General features: G+C 46.9%; 4 protein-coding genes across 4 annotated transcripts; 3 read left to right on the forward strand and 1 right to left on the reverse strand.

Moving 5' to 3' along the window:
• The first annotated feature begins 76 nt into the window (after positions 1-76).
• LOC100842597 (abscisic acid 8'-hydroxylase 4) lies at positions 77-2,945 on the forward strand. Its single transcript, XM_010232228.3, has 6 exons — positions 77-1,365; positions 1,533-1,719; positions 1,951-2,030; positions 2,102-2,377; positions 2,463-2,584; positions 2,674-2,945. Exons 1-6 carry the CDS (start codon positions 610-612, stop codon positions 2,783-2,785), a joined length of 1,533 nt encoding a protein of 510 aa, XP_010230530.1. The 5' UTR covers positions 77-609; the 3' UTR covers positions 2,786-2,945.
• A 207-nt stretch (positions 2,946-3,152) lies between these two features.
• LOC100839157 (thioredoxin-like protein AAED1, chloroplastic) lies at positions 3,153-5,935 on the forward strand. Its single transcript, XM_003560242.4, has 8 exons — positions 3,153-3,569; positions 3,849-3,895; positions 4,007-4,121; positions 4,434-4,478; positions 4,957-5,016; positions 5,117-5,212; positions 5,320-5,456; positions 5,641-5,935. The coding sequence occupies exons 1-7, from the start codon at positions 3,273-3,275 to the stop codon at positions 5,437-5,439; spliced, it is 780 nt and encodes a 259-aa protein (XP_003560290.1). The 5' UTR covers positions 3,153-3,272; the 3' UTR covers positions 5,440-5,456; positions 5,641-5,935.
• Positions 5,936-6,366: 431 nt separating this feature from the next.
• On the forward strand, positions 6,367-9,480 carry LOC100822079. The gene is made up of 5 exons (XM_010232233.3): positions 6,367-6,812; positions 6,914-7,041; positions 7,124-7,236; positions 8,745-8,930; positions 9,193-9,480. Exons 1-5 carry the CDS (start codon positions 6,457-6,459, stop codon positions 9,220-9,222), a joined length of 813 nt encoding a protein of 270 aa, XP_010230535.1. The 5' UTR covers positions 6,367-6,456; the 3' UTR covers positions 9,223-9,480.
• Positions 9,481-9,645: 165 nt separating this feature from the next.
• Positions 9,646-12,025, reverse strand: LOC100840371 (probable zinc metalloprotease EGY3, chloroplastic). The gene is made up of 3 exons (XM_003560243.4): positions 11,193-12,025; positions 10,426-11,090; positions 9,646-10,345 (listed from the first exon to the last, which is right to left on the reverse strand). The coding sequence occupies exons 1-3, from the start codon at positions 11,775-11,777 to the stop codon at positions 9,835-9,837; spliced, it is 1,761 nt and encodes a 586-aa protein (XP_003560291.1). The 5' UTR covers positions 11,778-12,025; the 3' UTR covers positions 9,646-9,834.
• Between the last annotated feature and the right edge of the window lie 6,093 nt (positions 12,026-18,118).

Genomic DNA, 18,118 nt, shown 5'->3' on the forward strand with positions numbered 1-18,118 from the left:
CAAGGCGATGTACATGGCTATATATACGCACAATCATCGATCGCACATGATGGCATGCAGGACCCGGCGGGGCGACAAGGTGAGTTAGTGGGAGATTGGCTGGGATCCTCTTCCAGCTCATGGCTCTTCTCGACCGCCTGCCTAAGTTAGCACGACATAGCCCACAGGCATAGCTTAGCACCGGTCAAACTAATTAAGCTGATCACTGAATTTGGTTCCTTGGTTAGTTGTCTCGTTGGTCATGTCGGTCTTATCTCTCTGTCCTGAAGAAGAATTTCACGTTGGATTAAGCAGAAGGGAGGAGTTCATGCATGACGACAGACAGCACTCAGTCGACATGGACAAGATTGCCTGAATGGCCTAGCTAGCTTGAACCCACCCACGTACGCACGCGCGGTTGGAATCCATCAGATCGATCAGGAATCTTGTTGGAAATAATGCAAGATAAATCTCTCACAGGAAGGACAATACATCCACATGTTTGATTTGGGGCCGAACATGCTCGGTTAGTTGCTTTACATGCGTATGCGTTGCGCGCCGGCCGGCCTACAGTGAGAGCTGCACTTGCAGGCTTGCAGCGCCCAAGAAGGCAAGCAAGAGCCGAGATCGATGACGATGGAGCCATGGCGCCTCCTCGTCCTGTTGCTGGCACCAATTGCAGCCATCGGCATGGGCATGGGCTACCACCTCCGCCGCCGCCGCATCCAAGACGGCAATTCTCACGACGACAAGAGTGCGCCATTACCGCCGCCGGGGGGCATGAGAAGCTGGTGCCGGGCCGCGCTAGGCTTCGAGACGCTCTCGTTCCTGGCGGCCAACAGCAGCGGCAGGGGCTTCTACGACTTCGTTCGCTCCCGGGGACTCCGCCACGGCGCCTGCTTCCGCACGGCGCTCTTCGGCCGCACCCACGTCTTCCTTCTCTCCCCACTCTCCCGCGCGGCCGCGCCCACGCTGCTCCTCGACACGCACCCGCACATGGCCAAGCGCTACTTGCGCACCGTCGCCGACCTGCTCGGCGAGCACAGCCTCCTCTGCGCCTCCCACGACGCGCACCGCTTCATGCGCCGCGCCGTGGCGGGGCTCTTCGCGTCGGCGCCCACCGCCGACTTCGTGCAATCCTTCGACCGCCTCGTCACTCACCAAATGCAACAGCTTCTGCTACTGCGGGGCAAAGATGAGGGGCGGGTCGTGGTGGTGCTGGATGCCGCGCTTGAAGTGACCTTCAGGGCCATCTGCGAGATGCTGATCGGCGCGCAGGACGAAGGGAAGCTGGCGCGGCTGCAGAGAGATGTCATGGACGTGACCCGGGCCATGCTCGCGTTGCCGCTCAGGCTGCCTGGCACGAGGTTCTACAAGGGCCTACAGGTGAGGCCGGCATCTAGTCTGTTTCGTTTCTATCCAATTGTTGCTGTTCGTTTCTACGTACGGATGTAGCGTACCTGCAGTAAGAATCAATCCCCTGAGGACCTGATCCTGATTGATTTGAACGTATGGGGTGAGGGGTTAATTGTTCATGTCAACAATTGTCTAAGGCAAGGAAAAGGATCATGGACGCGCTGAGGCAAGAAATATCCATGAGGAGACAGAATGATGGCCTCGAAATGGATCGCCGAAACGACTTCCTGCAGACACTTCTGATGAAGAGCCATACGCATTCAGCTGAAGAAGCGCTCACTGACCAACAGATTCTTGATAACATTCTCACACTCATAATTGCTGGTATTTACTGCTACCTCAGGCCGGAATTACTTGTCAAAATATTATATGTATCTAGACACTTTTTAAACACAGATTCATCCATATTTAGACAAATTTGAGACGGAGGAAGTACCTACACTTACATTAGTTTTAAATTCTCCAAAGACTTACTAGTACTACGTACCACCTAGTCAGTTTCAATCCAGGTGCTGATCTACTACGAATTAAAGACTTGTCCGTGATTGTGCGCAGGGCAAGTGACGACAGCAACAGCGATCACATGGATGGTTAAGTATCTGGCCGATAACACCGAGCTCCAAGACACCTTAAGAGTGAGTAAGGAGAACAAGTTGCAGGGTTCACCTTCTTGATCTCATTGCAATTAATTTCTCTCTGTATGCAGTCAGTTCAGGTGGATATAGCATCCAAGCACCATCTTGATTCACCTCTTACCCTCCAAGATCTGAATACCATGGAGTATGCATACAAGGCAGTCAAAGAGTCCTTAAGGATGGCTACCATAGTTTCTTGGTTCCCAAGGGTGGCACTCAAGGACTGCCAGGTTGCAGGATTCCAGATTAAGAAGGATTGGATCGTAAATGTCGACGCCAGGTCCATACACTATGATCCGACCATCTATCCCAATCCAACGGTGTTTGATCCTTCCAGGTTCACCAATGTATGTATCTCGTTGTTGTATTCCAGAAGAAAAATTTAAGACTAGTACGATTTTGTCTGAAGATCCTTATATTATGCATGGACAGGAGGACTTGAAGCCACCATACAGTTTCCTGGTATTTGGAGCAGGCGGCAGAACCTGTCTGGGGATGAACCTTGCCAAGATTATGATGCTCATATTTCTTCATCGCCTTGTCACAAATTTGAGGTTTCAACTTTAACTCTGAAATCAATTTCTTTAAATCTTGCCAAGATAGATACAGAGCTGGAGCGACTAAGAAACTTGTGGCTTTTCAGGTGGGAGATGGCAGACCAGGACACAAGCCTTGAGAAATGGGCAATGTTTCCCAGGCTGAAGAACGGCTGCCCAATTCGCCTCACACCCATACACAAGGAGAAGCTGTGCTGATAGTAGTAGTAGCTACATGATGACATCGATGTTCGGACGATGATAAATCTAGAAGTACTTACTACGTGTAAATCTGTCGGCATATGCATCTTAGTATGAACAGTTTATGTGAGGAACGAGCTATGTGTTTTTCCTTGTTTTACATACTCTGCTCCCTATATGCAGAATTGCAGATCGTCCGACACTTGAGCAAATTAATTCTCGATTCGTTCTATTTTAGGAGGGGCTAGGGCTAGCTGACAATTCCCAAATCAAGTCAACAAAAGAAAGAGACGATGAACCTTTTTCTTTTTTTTTCTTTTTCTGAGACGGCGAATTGCTCCTGCTTTACGCTTTTCCTGGGCCTGCCACGCACGAACAATCTCTTGGCCGGTTTCCGCTCCACTTGCTGCCACATCTCCAGTCTCCCGCCACCCGCAACCACCTCCACTGCAACGGGTCTGTCTTGCTCTCGTCGGCTAGGGCTTCGCCGCGCCATACCCCAACCATGGATGCGACCACGGCCGCCTCGCTCCCACGCCTCTCCGTCCCGCCGGCCCCTCGCCCTACCATCACCCCCTCCCGCTTCCGCCCCAACGACGCCCCTGTCCCCAGCCGCCGCCGCCTCAGCCTCCGTTTCCACCGCTCGCCGGTGGCAGCTGCTGCTGCCGCAAGCTCCCCGTCCGCTACATCCTCTTCTCCGGAACCAGGGTCGGGCATCGGTGATGCGCTAGGTGGCGTCTCCATCTTCTCTGCGGCCACCGGCGAGCCCGTCCTCATCAGGGATTTGTGGGACCAGAATGAGGTTGAAATACTCTACTGTTTCTCCAATTAGCTTGATCTGTTTGTTGCAAGGGATTTATCTTTGGGTTAAGCTTTGCAACCCAGATTTTTTTAGAATAAGACGCTGCAGACGTTTACTTTTGCTTGAGCAAAATACACACCCCTTCTGCAGCACGAAACGCTAAACCTCACATAAATCTGAAATTATTCGATGACACTACAACAGTTTTGTGTGATTTGGTGCAACACATAGATAAATTTGGGGAGTGCTTTACTGAATACTGATTGTGCTGTTGTGTAGGGAATGGCTGTCGTTGCGCTGCTAAGGCATTTCGGGTGTCCTTGCTGGTGAGAGAGATAGCTGCCCACCCTTCTGTCGATGAACCACTACTTGGTTAGTGCTTGGCCCTGTTGGTTTAGTTTCTTTTTCTGTGCTAATCATCGATCCTTCTTCTTTAGTTGGGAGTTGGCCTCCGTGTTGAAGGATGCGAGGGAGAGATTCGATTCGGCTGGCGTCAAACTAATTGCTGTTGGTGTTGGCACTCCTGATAAAGCCCGGATTCTTGCTGAGCGTGTATGTAATACACTTCAATGTTAGCTTATCTCTTACCTTCCTAGCACGCCGACTGCTAATTACATCTGATATTAGACACTGGTTTTGAGTGTCATGTCTGACATGAGAGGAAGAGAGTATTTGGCCATCAATGATTGCAATAGATAATTACCATAGTACACAATCATGCCAATCTGAAGATTGATTTATCCCTCTCGCATTGACTTGCCTGGTGTCCTTAAAACCCAATTATTCATATACTTTTAGATGGTTTACTGGTACTCCGGAAATTTCCAGTCCTAATTAACTTTGTATATGATATATACAATGCAGCTGCCCTTTCCATTGGATTGCCTCTATGCAGATCCTGAACGCAAGGTACTATTCATGTACTCATGCATTGATTTTTTAATTGGACATTGCTATACATTATGTTACAGAGTAACTACATGCACATGATATACTGCTTGGTTTTGTGAACTTGTAAGCATCTCCGTAACTTTTGGGAGAAAAAATATTGGAAATTGTTTTGCTTTGTTGCCAGTCAGAGAATTGTGAATTCATAGGATGCGGACCTTAAAATCAAGGAAATCTGAATATATTTTTTCCCATAAGTCAGTCTTCCATTGGAGTTGATTCTTTTTGCTGTTGGGATTCTCCTTGAAAAGTGTACTCTGCAATACCTTTTGCTTGTTCTTTTTTCTAACTTAGATGTTATATGTAAATGAGACAGATACATGGATATACAGTATTTTGTACATGATGATCAATCATGTGTGGATTGAAAATTTTATCATTCATGGATAACATTCCCTATTCTGTCGCTGAGTGTATGCCTTCCATTTAACCTTTTCAGGCTTATGATCTCTTGGGTCTATATTTTGGTGTCGGTCGTACATTCTTCAACCCAGCTAGTGTAAGCATCAGCTTTGTAGCAATGATTTTTCACTCTGTAGTTGTTTTCCATGTAAAATGCTTCAACATTGTCCTAATCATTTGAACATGTTTTTTTGAAGGTGAAAGTGTTCTCTCGATTTGAGTCCCTGAAGGAGGCAACGAAAAACTATACAATCAAAGCCACCCCAGATGATAGGCTGAGTGTCCTGCAACAGGTTAGATCATGTACCCGTACTGAAGTACCTCTGCCACCATGGTCTGAACTTAGTTAGGAATTTACACTGATCCATGGAACTGCTTGTTTGTTTTGTGTTTTTGTCAGGGTGGAATGTTTGTGTTCAAAGGGAAAGAACTGTTATATGCAAGGAAAGATGAAGGCACAGGTGATCATGCCCCTTTAGATGATGTCCTTGACATCTGCTGTAAAGTTCCAGTCGCCTGATGTCGAATCCTACACAGGTATGCCAGATCCTTTCTTCTTCTGGTAAATTGTATTTTCAGTTCTTTGCGACAGCTTGTGGCAAAGAACTAAGAATATACTTCTGTCCTGCATGTTGTCTTCATCAGCACTCTTCCCACATCAATAGATCCGTTGCTTTATTCACAAGCTCCATGTGGTATTATATGTTTTTTGCCTGTGCAGGCTCCGCCGCGACTGGAAAGCGTATTTCACAAGCTTGGCATCAGATGATTTTCGACTGCTGACGGGTGCAAGTGTAGTATCTGCATGTATATCTACTGTAAGTTGGAAACATAAAGTTGTTGGGCAAACCAAACGTAGAACTCTGCCATACCCTTATCGGAGTTTAGCAGGGTAGGGTTTTGGAAGAAATGTATACGCTGTAAAGCAGGTTTATACCGTTGCTTCTGGAAATGGAACGCTGAAAAAAGTAGCGGGGTCGATCAGTACCTGCTGCGTATGAGTTCAGATGGTCAAATCCCCAGGCTCTGACCCACCAACCCCCCTGAAATAGAAGTTTCGTGCTTCTAACTTCCAGAGACTAAGGATTGGAAGGAGCATGTACACCGTTGCCATCAGACATTGTTCAACGCCGTTTATTCCTGCGAACATTTCTCCAGCAAGATTGCTCAACGAGGCCTAAATAAACCTTGTTGGCTTCAGAAAACCATTGATGAAGCTATTCGATACGAGTATCGTATGCAGTATTGCAAAACGATTATCCAACAGAAATTTTGTATTGAAACCAAACCATGCACATAGTATTTCCCAAGAGACGATGCGGCGGCAAGACCACGCACGATTTTCTTGTGAGCGGCAGCTGCGGCGCAGCCAGCGATGATATTGCCCCGGGCCCGCCGCTCCTCCTCCTCGTCCACACCGGAACAGCAAAATTTAGACCACCCAAACCCGGACCAAATCCATTCCGATTTAAAACGGAAAAGCCCAGCTGCCCCCATTCCTCCCCTGCAATTCCCACCACCACCGGCGTAAGCCACGATGCTGCTGGTAAGCCAGGCCGCGAACGGCTCCCTCTCCGCGCGGCGGCTGCCTTCCAAGCCAGCCGCCAGCCACCGGAGCGCCAACCCCTACCCTCTCTTCGCCAACCCCCGCGTCGCGCGCCGCCGCCTCGCGCTCTCCGGCGTCGCCGACGCGCGTGACGCGCCCCGCCGCGCGTCCTCCGCGCCGCCCCCGCCCCTCGCGGCCGCGGGGGAGGGGCCCTCCGGCTCCCCCGCCGCCGCCGAGGACCCCACCGTCCTCGTCGGCGTCTCCGACGACCGCGTGCCCCTCGAGGGCGTCATCCAGGTCGAGAGGCCCGGCGACGGCGCCGCGCAGTCCAAGCTCGTCTCCTACGCGTAATCCATCCATTCCATTCCTCCAACGCGCCATTCCTCGTAGAGTTTCGTTTTATTCGATTCGTTTGTTGCTGACCCGTGGTGGGTGCTTGCGTTCGCAGGAAGGTGGGGCTTTTGGCCGGAGGGGATCTACTTTGCCTTCTGGTCTTCTCTGCGATAGGAAGGCTGAGCCATGGGCTGCCCGTTCTTGACGCCGAGACGTTCAAGACGGCCGACCCGTTCATTGCTGGTTAGAAAAATGTGGCCACTTTTCTCTCGCTACTGTCCATCTATTGAACGAAGGGATTGCTCATGGAATGGGGTCTCTGCAGGTTGGTTGCTTAGCTCCTACCTCCTCGGTGGGTTTGGAGATGATGCAAAAGGAAGCAATGGTGTGGGAAATGCTGTAACTGTTGTGGCAAAATCCTGGGTTGTCGGGATACCGGTAATTATCTCTTATCACTACTTGCATTCAAAATCCAAACTTTACCTGTAACTCGTACTTGCCTATACCTACTGATTTGTATTGTTTAGTTTGTGAATCAACACGGTTGTGAATTTCGTAATGTTTATTCACGAACATTGTACACCCATTTACACTTAAAAAGCATAACCCATTCTGTTTGTTATAGATTCTCCGTTGTTTTGTTCTGTCTGATACACAATGGCCTACCTTTATCCACACACTAGTTTTATGCATACAACAATGTTTAGTAAGGTGGTCTGGGTGGCTGTTTTGCCCTTTTTATATGTAGTATAGTAAGAGGTACAGTGGAAAATCAGCCCTGATTTGCAAAGATAGCATGCTAAGCATACTGTCTTGGTTCTGTATTCGATGTATATGGCTAAGAAAAGTTGACGAGGACGGATTCATCTTGGGGAAAGAGCACAGACAAAGAATAGCACGGAAGTGTTTTTACAGTAATCCCATGATTTTATTTGTTTTCAACCTCTTGAAAGATAGCCAAAGAAGCTTGCCACACATTTGACTACCTTTTTGTAGTAGCCCAATGAAGATGCTTTGTTTGACGTAGTTTTCATTGGCACTACTGAGTAAATGAATTCATCGCCAAGCGAATTAAGAATCTTCTATATGGCTATATCAACCGAGTAATGTATCAGAAAATCCCAAAATAGATTGTGTGCCTTCTTTGCTAAGATATACCAGTACTTCCTGTCAGATAATCATGTAAATTACAAAAATAGCTACTCAAAATTCTATGGTTCTGTGACTTTTAGGGAAGCAAAGGATGACGTTGTTGTGTGCTCGTTCTCTTGATACATGCCTTGCCTCAGTAGTGTCTTGTGCAAACAAAGCTAGTGTTTTGTTTTAAGTCTGTACTCTGTACTGCTATTTTGCTAGTTCCATTTTATGCCAATATTTTAAATGAAAAGTAAACTTGAAGCACAACGTGACAGGTCTTGTATTATTGAGATTATAACTAAATAAACAAAGAACCATGACGGCGCTTTTGATTATTTATCGTTTTGGCCTTTTGGGCAGTGTTAAGTCTTTAGTAATATTTTTTTAAGGTTTCAGGCATGTACCGTTTATTACTAAAGATGTAGGATATGCCAGGAGGTTGTTTGTTTCATGGAATGTTGAACGATACTTGATTATTTTTGATTTCCATGAACCAAACTACGCGTTCTAGGAAATCTTACAGAAAAGGTAAGATGGCCATTCACACATTTTCCATGTCCGCCTTGATCTGTGGACGTGATATGTCGGTGCATGTAAACTTAATGCACAAAGTTGGTCATAGTCTTCTGAAGCTGGGGAGGCACTGTTAATTTGCATAAGTCTGCTGTCTGCTTTTGCATCGACTCTCTAAAGCATGTTCGTAATCTTTTACCGTTATTTGCTTCATTAGCATAGAAGCATCTGATGATGATGTATCTGCTGGTGTTTAATGTCTGGTACTGACTTCTATTCGATCTCTCCCCTCTCAGTTAGGAATTGCCATTCGTTCAGTGGCATCTGGGCATCTTCCACAAACTCCTTTTATCTTGGTGGCCATGGGGAGTACTGGGGTTTTGTTAACTGCTTGGCGAGCTCTGGCTTCCCAACTTCTTTCCACTGGACAGAGCAAGAAGGATGATGTCTACAAGAAGGGAAACCCCTTCGAGCTTTTTGAGGTTAGCAGTACTTTTTCTTGAAACAATCACTGCAACATTGTTGATTTGATGCAGATGTTTGCATGGAAGGCCATTTGAGCTTAAAAACTTGTCTTAAATGTGCCATAGTACAGTTGTAAAGGTTTTGTATTTCTTTATTTTCATAAAAAGTCATATTCGTTCGTACTGTTAATTGTTTCTTTATTTCCATGAATTGATGATGGCTGATTAAACTTGTTGAAACAGTTACGAGAAGTGCTAACTAGGTTCTTTATCCTTGCAGTTGCTCACATCGCTGGTAAGGAGGTGGTGACATCTGAAATTGAAAATGGAGATGATTACCATTGACCACTAGGTCCGACAATCTATTGTGTAAGTACAATTTTGAAGGTGAAGACGACCGGATTAGAACATAGTTGGAGCATATGGAGGACCGGATTCTTTGACAAGATCGCATGAGGCGAATCACGTATGATAATATTAAGATGTAGCTGATCAACCACTTATAATTATGTTCAGCTTGACTCTTATCAGTCTAATTCTAATGAATAAACTGTGTCTCTTCTCTTGATCCTGAATTTTTTGTTTACTCCTTGTGTGAATAGATCACTGGGATTTTGCCGGTGTACTCATGTTTTCGCGAACATTTGGCATTTCTTGATTTTTCAAAACGCTTGCTGTTCCGCGTTTCCAAATGCACAATCCCCGGTTATTCACCTATTAAAGGACACCAAAGTTTCCTCCCAAAAAAGAGAAGTACAACAATGCTGTGGCTTCAATGTAACGGTACATCTCCTTGTCATGGCTAGGGAAAACCTCAAATAAATGGAGAACAATTTAATCTGTACATTGCAGTTGCAGGTCCATCGTCTGCCTCCTTACCCTCTCTACTACTTCTAGGCTATGATCATGGCATGGTGAAGGTCTAGATGCCGCCCCTGAAGAAGGGCTCGCCGAGGAAGGAGCTGGAGTAGGTGCCGCCACCATTGGGGAAGAGCGTGAGGAGGCAGACGACGGCGAGCACGAAGCCCCACGCGTAGCGCTCGCTGCCGAGCGGCGTGATCTCGTCCTGCGCCGGGATCTCCTCCCCTCCCCGGATGAAGGTGGCGAAGAGCCCCCAGGCCAGGCACAGCACGCTGCCGCTGATGGCGCCCACGCCCAGCAGCAGCGATGTGCCGAACGACAGCAGTGCCGCCATGCTGCGGCCGAAGAGCGCCTGCGCGATCCGGCCGCCCTCGAGCCGCCCGATCGGCAGCAGGTTCAGCGACGTGACGACGATCCCGAGGAGGCCGGCGAATGCCAGAGGGTCCACCGGCACGCCAACGCCCTCCACGGCGTTGGGCAGCACGTTGCCGAGCTCGTCGGCGTACGGCCCGATCACCTGCTGTACGAACGACAGCAGCGGGTTGTTGTAGAAGAACTCCGGCCGTATAAACCTGCATTGTGCTTTGCCCCGGCAAAATTCAGCAAGAGCCAGAGCTTTGATTGGTGCTTGACGATTAGGATTAGCACTTACAGGGCGTTGTCGCCGCCGTTGAAGCTGCCGTCGGCGATGAAGGCGGAGACAGCGAGCACGAGAGAGGTGAGGTAGGCGCTGGCGGTGCGGGCGACGGGGATGTCGAAGAGGGCCTTCTTGCTGGGCAGCAGCGACTCGTAGTTGTTCATGACGCCCAGGCATCCCGTCCAGTTGGACGGCACCAGGAACGACGGGCTCAGCTTCACGCCGTACCTCGCCGCCGTCAGCCTCGTCGCAACCTCGGACACGCCGGGGATGGAGAGGAAGCCTCCGAAGAGAGGGAGGACGTCGGAGAAGTAGTCGTCCAAGGAGGCGCCGGGCTTGAGGAAGAAGCCGCTCATGAGCGCGATCGTCCCGAAGGTCGTCACGGCCAGCGCCACGGCGCTCAGGTAACCCCACGGCGTGCTCAGACTGGCCACCTCCAGCTGCAGCTCCATCTCTGCCTTCGGCTGCACCATGCATACCTGCTTTGTCATGTCATCGTTGATCCTCTCCTCCATGAACCACAGCGTGACCTCCGTGCCCGCCGCCTCCGCGATCTTCTTCTCCAGCTTCGGCCGCACCTCCTCGATGGGCTTCCTCAGGTTGCCGATGAAGATGCCGCCGTCGCCGAACCTCCGCACGTCCGTCGCGAAGAAGGTGTCGTACCCGAAACAGCTCTTCAGCTGCACCATTAATTCGTTCCAAGAACATCAGCGAATCAAACCTTTAATTCCCCAGTACCTCGCATCCAATTAAACTCAATTTGAGATTCTTGATTTGATTACCTTGTTGAGGTCGAGCGCCTTGAAGGTGCGCTCGGCTTCCTCGAGCCGCTGCTTCTCGCGCTGGAGGGTGTCCCTGATGAAGCCGCGCAGGAGGGCGGCGACGGGGCTGGCGTCGGGCTCGCGGTCCAGCTCGCGGAGCTTCCGGTCGGCGCGCTGCTTCTCCAGCTTGATGGCGGCCTCGATCGACGGGTTCCCCATGAACCGCTTGAACTCCTCGTCCGACCTCCAGTCCACCTCCTGCTGCTCCTCCCTGCTCTTGTTCTCAACATCATCGCCGCCTCCCTCATGATCTTCCGGGTCTCCTCCCCCGGTATGGTGCGAAGGCTCCTTTTTCTCCTCATCTTCCTTTTGCTCATCAGGAGCAACGACAATGGAGGAGTTTGGACGATTCGTCTCCTTCTTCTCCTGATCTTGCTCCTGCAGCGAGGACCTGAGGATGAAGCTGCTCCTCAGAGGCTTACTGAGAGCCGGTCTGTAATTGTTCTTGGAGAGGAGAGGGAAGCTTCTTGATGCGGGTGGCCTCCTAGTACTACTACTAGTGCTGCTGCTACACACGAGGGAGGCCACGAGCGAAGTAGACGCCATTGGCGACGAGCTCTGCAGCTTGGGAAACCGAATTCTTTATCCTGCCAGTATTTTGTTCTAGTGCGGCTTCGATTTTGCTGTGGAGACCCGGGGAGCTCATTGGGGAGCTTTAAAAAGGTTTGGAAGGCGAGATTTCTAGAAGTTTGGAGATGGCGCCGGGAGGAGTCGTGAAGAATGCGACGGTCGGAGTCGGAGCTAGCTGAGGTGATCGAGTTGTGGCGGGTGGCGACGAAGGAGGCGAGACCAGAGCAAGGCCCCCCGGCTTATCCAATTGGCCCGGAGAGCTGTACACCTGGCGGCTGCTCGGCTTGCTAGCTTGGCTTGGAGTTGGGCCTTCTTACGTGGGCCGTGCAAAGGCTTTGCTAAAAAGCAACTCCAATCCACAGCTCGTTTGGCATCCATCGTTTGGGCATAGAATTGTAGAATTTATTTTGAATTTTAAAAAACAACTTGTTTGGTTGGCACGGAATTAGCCACGGGAATTCAATCTCAAATTCCATGGATCACACTATAACTGGCCTCAATTCCTCTTTAAAAGCCATCATTTTTCTAGAATTGTCTCTCACTCTTCAATTCCATGTGGTAGACAAACATGGTTTTTTAACTCGGAATTCAAATTCAACCAAATAAAATCTTATCAAAAATTGGATTTCATTTCATTTTGATCAAATGAAATGAATTCTTGGTTGCCAAACGAGCTGTAAAAAAAGCAACTCCAATAGGTCCTCATTTTTTTTAACAGCCTCCCGCCGGTCCTCTAACGTGACACATCTAAAAAAGCATGATACCATCCCTACAAAAAAGCGCATGATGCCGCGGCAAAGAAAACTATTTTTTTTAGAAACATGGTAGAAATGCAGATGTTCACAAACACACAGTACATTTACCCATATAAAAACACGTATGTGAAGTTTACGACTTAAACCTGCGTGGGCTGATTCCACCAAAGAAACATAATCAACCAAGTGAGTTTGCTGTAAAAACAAATTAAGAGGTAGTTGATTTCGAACCTAAGGACGGTATAGAACCAAGAACCCAGTGAATAAATCTTTCATTATTCTAGTTTTTATCTTTCTTGTTAGTAAAATTTACACCATAAATAAGGATGCTAAACCAAGTGATCCGGTTTTCTAACTTCACCACTGTACGTATCTTAGTTACCAGATCCTGTTTTTTTTTTCGGGGGGGATTGGTGGTAACTGCAAAATGCAGACCATTTACCAGATATGATTTTTAATCAAATTTTGAATTCATTTTTTAAAATGATTATGTTGCACATATGTAATACCGTAAATACATACATAGTGTAGACATGCAGTGGGCGAGCCAACTCTCCTAATTTGAGATTCACATGGTCATCATGGCTTAACTTCAACATTTTCAAACAAACTGGTTTTTGTTAGGTAAATGCGGTTATCAGATGGCAATCGAAAATACCGCCCAGTAACCAAAACCCTGTCTATTATCCCAGTCTCATTCGGTGGAACCTACTAGGTCAAGCTGCTTGGTCGAGTCTAGATCAGATATACAAGTTCACAAAAACAGAATCAAAGAAACAAATGTTTGATGTTGTTTGGATGGTTATTTGAGGAGAAAATTACGCAAAACCACCACATTTGGGGCAACATTCTAGAAAACCCACCTTTTTTTTTCAAATCACCACCATTTTTGTGGACCGTTGTACTCCCGAGCACTAATTTGAGACTTGAGCGAAAACCTGACAAGGGGTCCACCTGTCGGTGCCACCATGGCGACACGTTGGACGACAAGTGGTGCCACCGTGGTCGAACCGAGTAAATGCGCGGAACAACCACATTGAAGACACTTGTTGCGAAAACCACCGTTTTTACTAATTTTCACGCAGAACCAACATGTTCCAGGCAAGTTTTTGCACATAGCATTGATTCTGTCGTTTGGGGTGCATAACCTCATTTCTGAGACCTCAGGCCCACATGTCGGGTTGACCAACTCAACCCAGCGTTAGCTCCATCCGGTAGCACCGCTTGGAGTCGCTACAGCGTGAGCATGGCCTTCTCGCGGCCGACGGCGGCAGAGCCCACCATCCGGATGAGGGGCAGCGCGCGCCCTCCACCACCTTCAACCTGTTCGACGAATTTCTCAAGCTACATAGTCGACGTGCCGCTACTTGCTTCCCCAACCAACAACAACACAAAATCGAATATGTGGAGCATCCCGTCCACTTCGAACTCCTAAAAAAGACACACACAAGGTGTTCAACCACCATATGCTTGGCCGATGATTTTGGCACCAGTAGTGCTCCCCCATGCCAGCGCGAGGGACAAGGAGCACCTGGGGTGCGAGGTGGTGCCTTCCATTGATGTCTGCCTGCATGTGTTGTGTCAGGAACAAGGTCCTAACGGACGGAGCTAATAGTAGGTTGAGTTTGTCAACTCGACATATGGGACCGAGGTGTCAGAAATGAGCTTATACGACTCAAACGACAGAATCAGTGATATGTGCAAAAACTTGCTTGAAACACAGTGGTTCTGTGCAAAAATTAGCAAAAATGGTGGTTTTCGTAACAAGTGTTTTCAATGTGGTAGTTGCACAATTTACTCGGTTCAGACACGGTGGCACCACTTGTCCAGCGTGTCGCCACAGTGGCACCGACAGGTGGCCCCCCTGTCAGGTTTTCAATCAAAACATGCTCAAGTCGCAAATTAGTGCGCGGGAGTACAACGGTCCAAAAAAGTGGTGATGATTTGAAAAAAAAATTAAAAAAATGGTTTTCCTATAATGTTGCCCCAAATGTGGTGATTTTGTGTAATTTTCTCTTATTTGAGTGAGCTTTTTGCGACTAAATTTAATTAGGTGTCACCAACATGCCATATTCATGTAAGATCAAAAGAAAACAAGATTCAAATTTTGCTATCAGAGCCGCCAACATTTTTTTATATGCATGACTGTTCAAGTCGTTTTTTAAGACATGCTCCGATCGGGACTCCCTTCATTGAATAGAAACAGCTCATATAAAATTGTGCACTTCAACCAAAAAAATATTGTGAAAAAAAGAAGAAGTAACGTTTACTATCATGCTTAATCCCTATCCGATCCCGTGCTCGCGAAGGCCGACCAGATGATTAGCGTCGCACGTACGTAGAACTAATTAATCTGATTAATCTAATGTACCAGTAACTAGTTACGATCGATGGCTGCTGCCTCTGGCCGGCCATCCACATCCATCCTCCAAACACACGCATCGATCATGGGCAGCCTGCTTGCAAACTTTTCGATTTCGCGCGCGATCTCTCTCAACACTTGATTACCAAACAGCAAAGTGGAGTAACAAACACAAGCCGGGCGATCGATTTCCCAGGGGATGATTGCGTCTCCCTGTACGCGTGCACGCGCTGCCGTATTGCACAATCCACCGTATGTATACGGTGTAACTGGATATATTTAGCAGCGCGCGGGGGTAATAGACAGGGTTTTGGTAGCTGGATACAGAAATTAAACGTCTCAACATTTGAGGTGGCCGTTGTTAAACTCTTTTTTCTCCAAGTTGTTGCATGCTGCGGACTGATCACGGCAGCTGCTCGTTTGTTAGATCTGGCTTCAACTTTGGGAGAAGTCATTTTGGGATGTCTCAACTTTGATCAAAATTGAATGCGTCTATATATTAAGTCATGTCTAAATACATCAAAATTTTGATAAATTTAAGACATCTGTTGTTGGACGGAGGAAGTAGATGATTATGTCAGTTCTTAATTTATTTTAGTCCATACAATTTGTGCATGTCTATTAGTTAATTGGAGAACAATAGAGCACAAGCCAAGATTACAACATGCTCCTAGACCACGCACCACAACCAACTTGGTCACCAAGGCGGATTCAATACACACTGTGAAAAGATTTATCAATCGAGGCCGCCCACAAAACATTATCAGCTGTCTCTCTTGGCGCAGCGATCTGACTTTACTGCAGACAACCACCAACACACAATCCACAATGGTCGCACGAAGATGAGCACAAGCTAGCTAAGATTTCAGCAATGTGCCTTATAGAGGAAAGTTGCAAGCCTTGGCATGGCCTACCCCAACATTTGAAGATATATAACAATTTGTTAGAAACTTTAGTGGGCGACTGTGAACACATTTTTTTTATCAGTCAACTTTTGACTGTGAACACATTTGTTTGTAAATTAGCACGGTCTCATTCACAATTTGTGTCCAATGTCCATATCTAAGATTCTCAAAATATAAGTTATGTTTAACAGAATTGGTCATACTTGTTCTCGGTTTTTGTCTCGTAACTGTTATATATCATCAAACATTAGTTCACATTCATAGGCATGTGCACATGAACAAGGGAAAAAATGTTACCACTTCGCGAAATTTGCAAATCCCAGCACGTGGCAAGAGAAGGCTCACGTCGGCTGAATTTTTTGGCCACCTATGAATTTTCTGCCCAACAAGGGCTGTCCCTCTATATTGAAAACGCGCCTCCTTACAGTTTTGGTCAATTATTGTGTTAGGGTTCCCTTGCCTTTCTGGAGTAGGGCAATGGAGTTTCATTGCAATCATGGCTGACAGTTGTGGCATCGAATGTGACAACATCAGGACTAGGAAGAGAAATGAGAAGGATATCAAAGGTGTGGACAATAACATTGAGGATAGTGTCCGATAACAAGAGCAAGAAGCACGACATCCAGCAGCAGTGCCCAAAATTTCATCTTTTTAGCCGTACATATTTTTATTAAAAAACATCGATTACATTGTAAACGCATACACTCCCACGCACACCACTGGACTCACACACTCACACATTGCCTACTGAAGACCGGAGTCACGAAGCGTCTTGAGATTGATGAAATCGCCACTAATGCCTCGCTTTCGATAGACACACCACCTATATTATATTGTGACAGAGGGGTTTATTTTTGGCCAAATTTTTCTGTTTTTTATTTCAGCAAAATCTGATTGATGAAATCGCCACTGATGAAATTTCTGAATCTCAGCTAGGGGCAAAAGAAAACGCTCAAACAAAATGTTAATCCATGCACACGATATAGGACTTCCTAAAAATATTTCAAAAGAATTTATTTCATTCGAAACGGATTGTTAAACAGAAATAATCTGGTTCAGGAGGAAGCAAAATCTACAGAAGAAACGGGTATCAAGTACTGGCACGGTACACCTTCGGAATAAAATGGTTTAAGAACAAAAGCATATCTGAGCTCTCTACTCTACCTGGTACAGGCGTGATGTCACCAAGGCCTGGTGTGTACTAGCACACTTGGTATGCGTGAACTAGACTATGACTGCTCCCTTTATCTCCCAAATCTTCAGAAAAGGTTGGCTTTATAAATATTTCAGATGAGTGATCACATCTTGGGGTCATGTCAAGGACATACTCAAAATCCAATGAACACTACACATCCCTCTCCCTCTCCCCCCTCTCTCTCTAAGAAGCAGGACCAGCTCTAATGTTTCTATATTAAAACATGCAATTTGCACTGGACCGTTACTATTAACTATGCTGGCTTAGATTACTGAAGCATGTAAACCGCCAGTCACACCGACATAGTATAATATACAGGTCCCAGATTCTCTTACTGGGATGCAAAACTGGTAGGTGTCTAGGTGAGAGTAATATACTCCAGCACATAACCCGTCTGGCTGGCTTGCTCAAGCCATTCCATCCCAACAAAGAACAAGTTAGCTTTTGGTTTTGTTTTCTGTTGGCTCTACAAAACAAAGAAAAGAAAGAAAGATAGGACATCCAAGCAAGAGTGCAGCAGGATGCCTCACAGTGTTTGCTTTGACCATATCCCCACAAATCCAGCTAGTCCTCCATCCCGGACTGTAGAGGACAAGAAGGTGAAAAGATTACAAGATTCCTTGTGTTTTGCTTGCACACACATACACCTCCCTGTTCTTCTTTTCTTTTTTCTTCAGAGAGAGAAAGAGAGCAGAGAATGGCTGTAGTTAGGCTGGCAGGGGAGAAAAAAGCCCAAGTGTACAAATAGATGACAGTATGTGTCAGTTAGAAAGAGATCTCCCTCCATCGTTCAAAGCTTGGTGTGGAAGAGAAGCACCTTCCCCTCCCTCCCCCACCTTATAAACAAAGCCATCATAATTTACTCTTTCAAGTACAGCAGCATATGCTGTTGCACCAACAAATAAAAACATACAACATACTTCTGGTTGTGTAAACATAAAATCAATTAATGTCTGGACTGATTATATTGCACATAGGAAATGAGGGACTGCTGGTTGTGTAAAGATAAAATCAATTAATGTCTGGACTGATTATATTGCACATAGGAAATGAGGGATGATCTAGCAATTGGGTGAAATCCTTTTGAAATGGAACATAAT

The sequence above is a fragment of the Brachypodium distachyon genome, chromosome 1, assembly GCF_000005505.3.
Source record: "Brachypodium distachyon strain Bd21 chromosome 1, Brachypodium_distachyon_v3.0, whole genome shotgun sequence".
NCBI classification, from domain to species: domain Eukaryota; kingdom Viridiplantae; phylum Streptophyta; class Magnoliopsida; order Poales; family Poaceae; genus Brachypodium; species Brachypodium distachyon.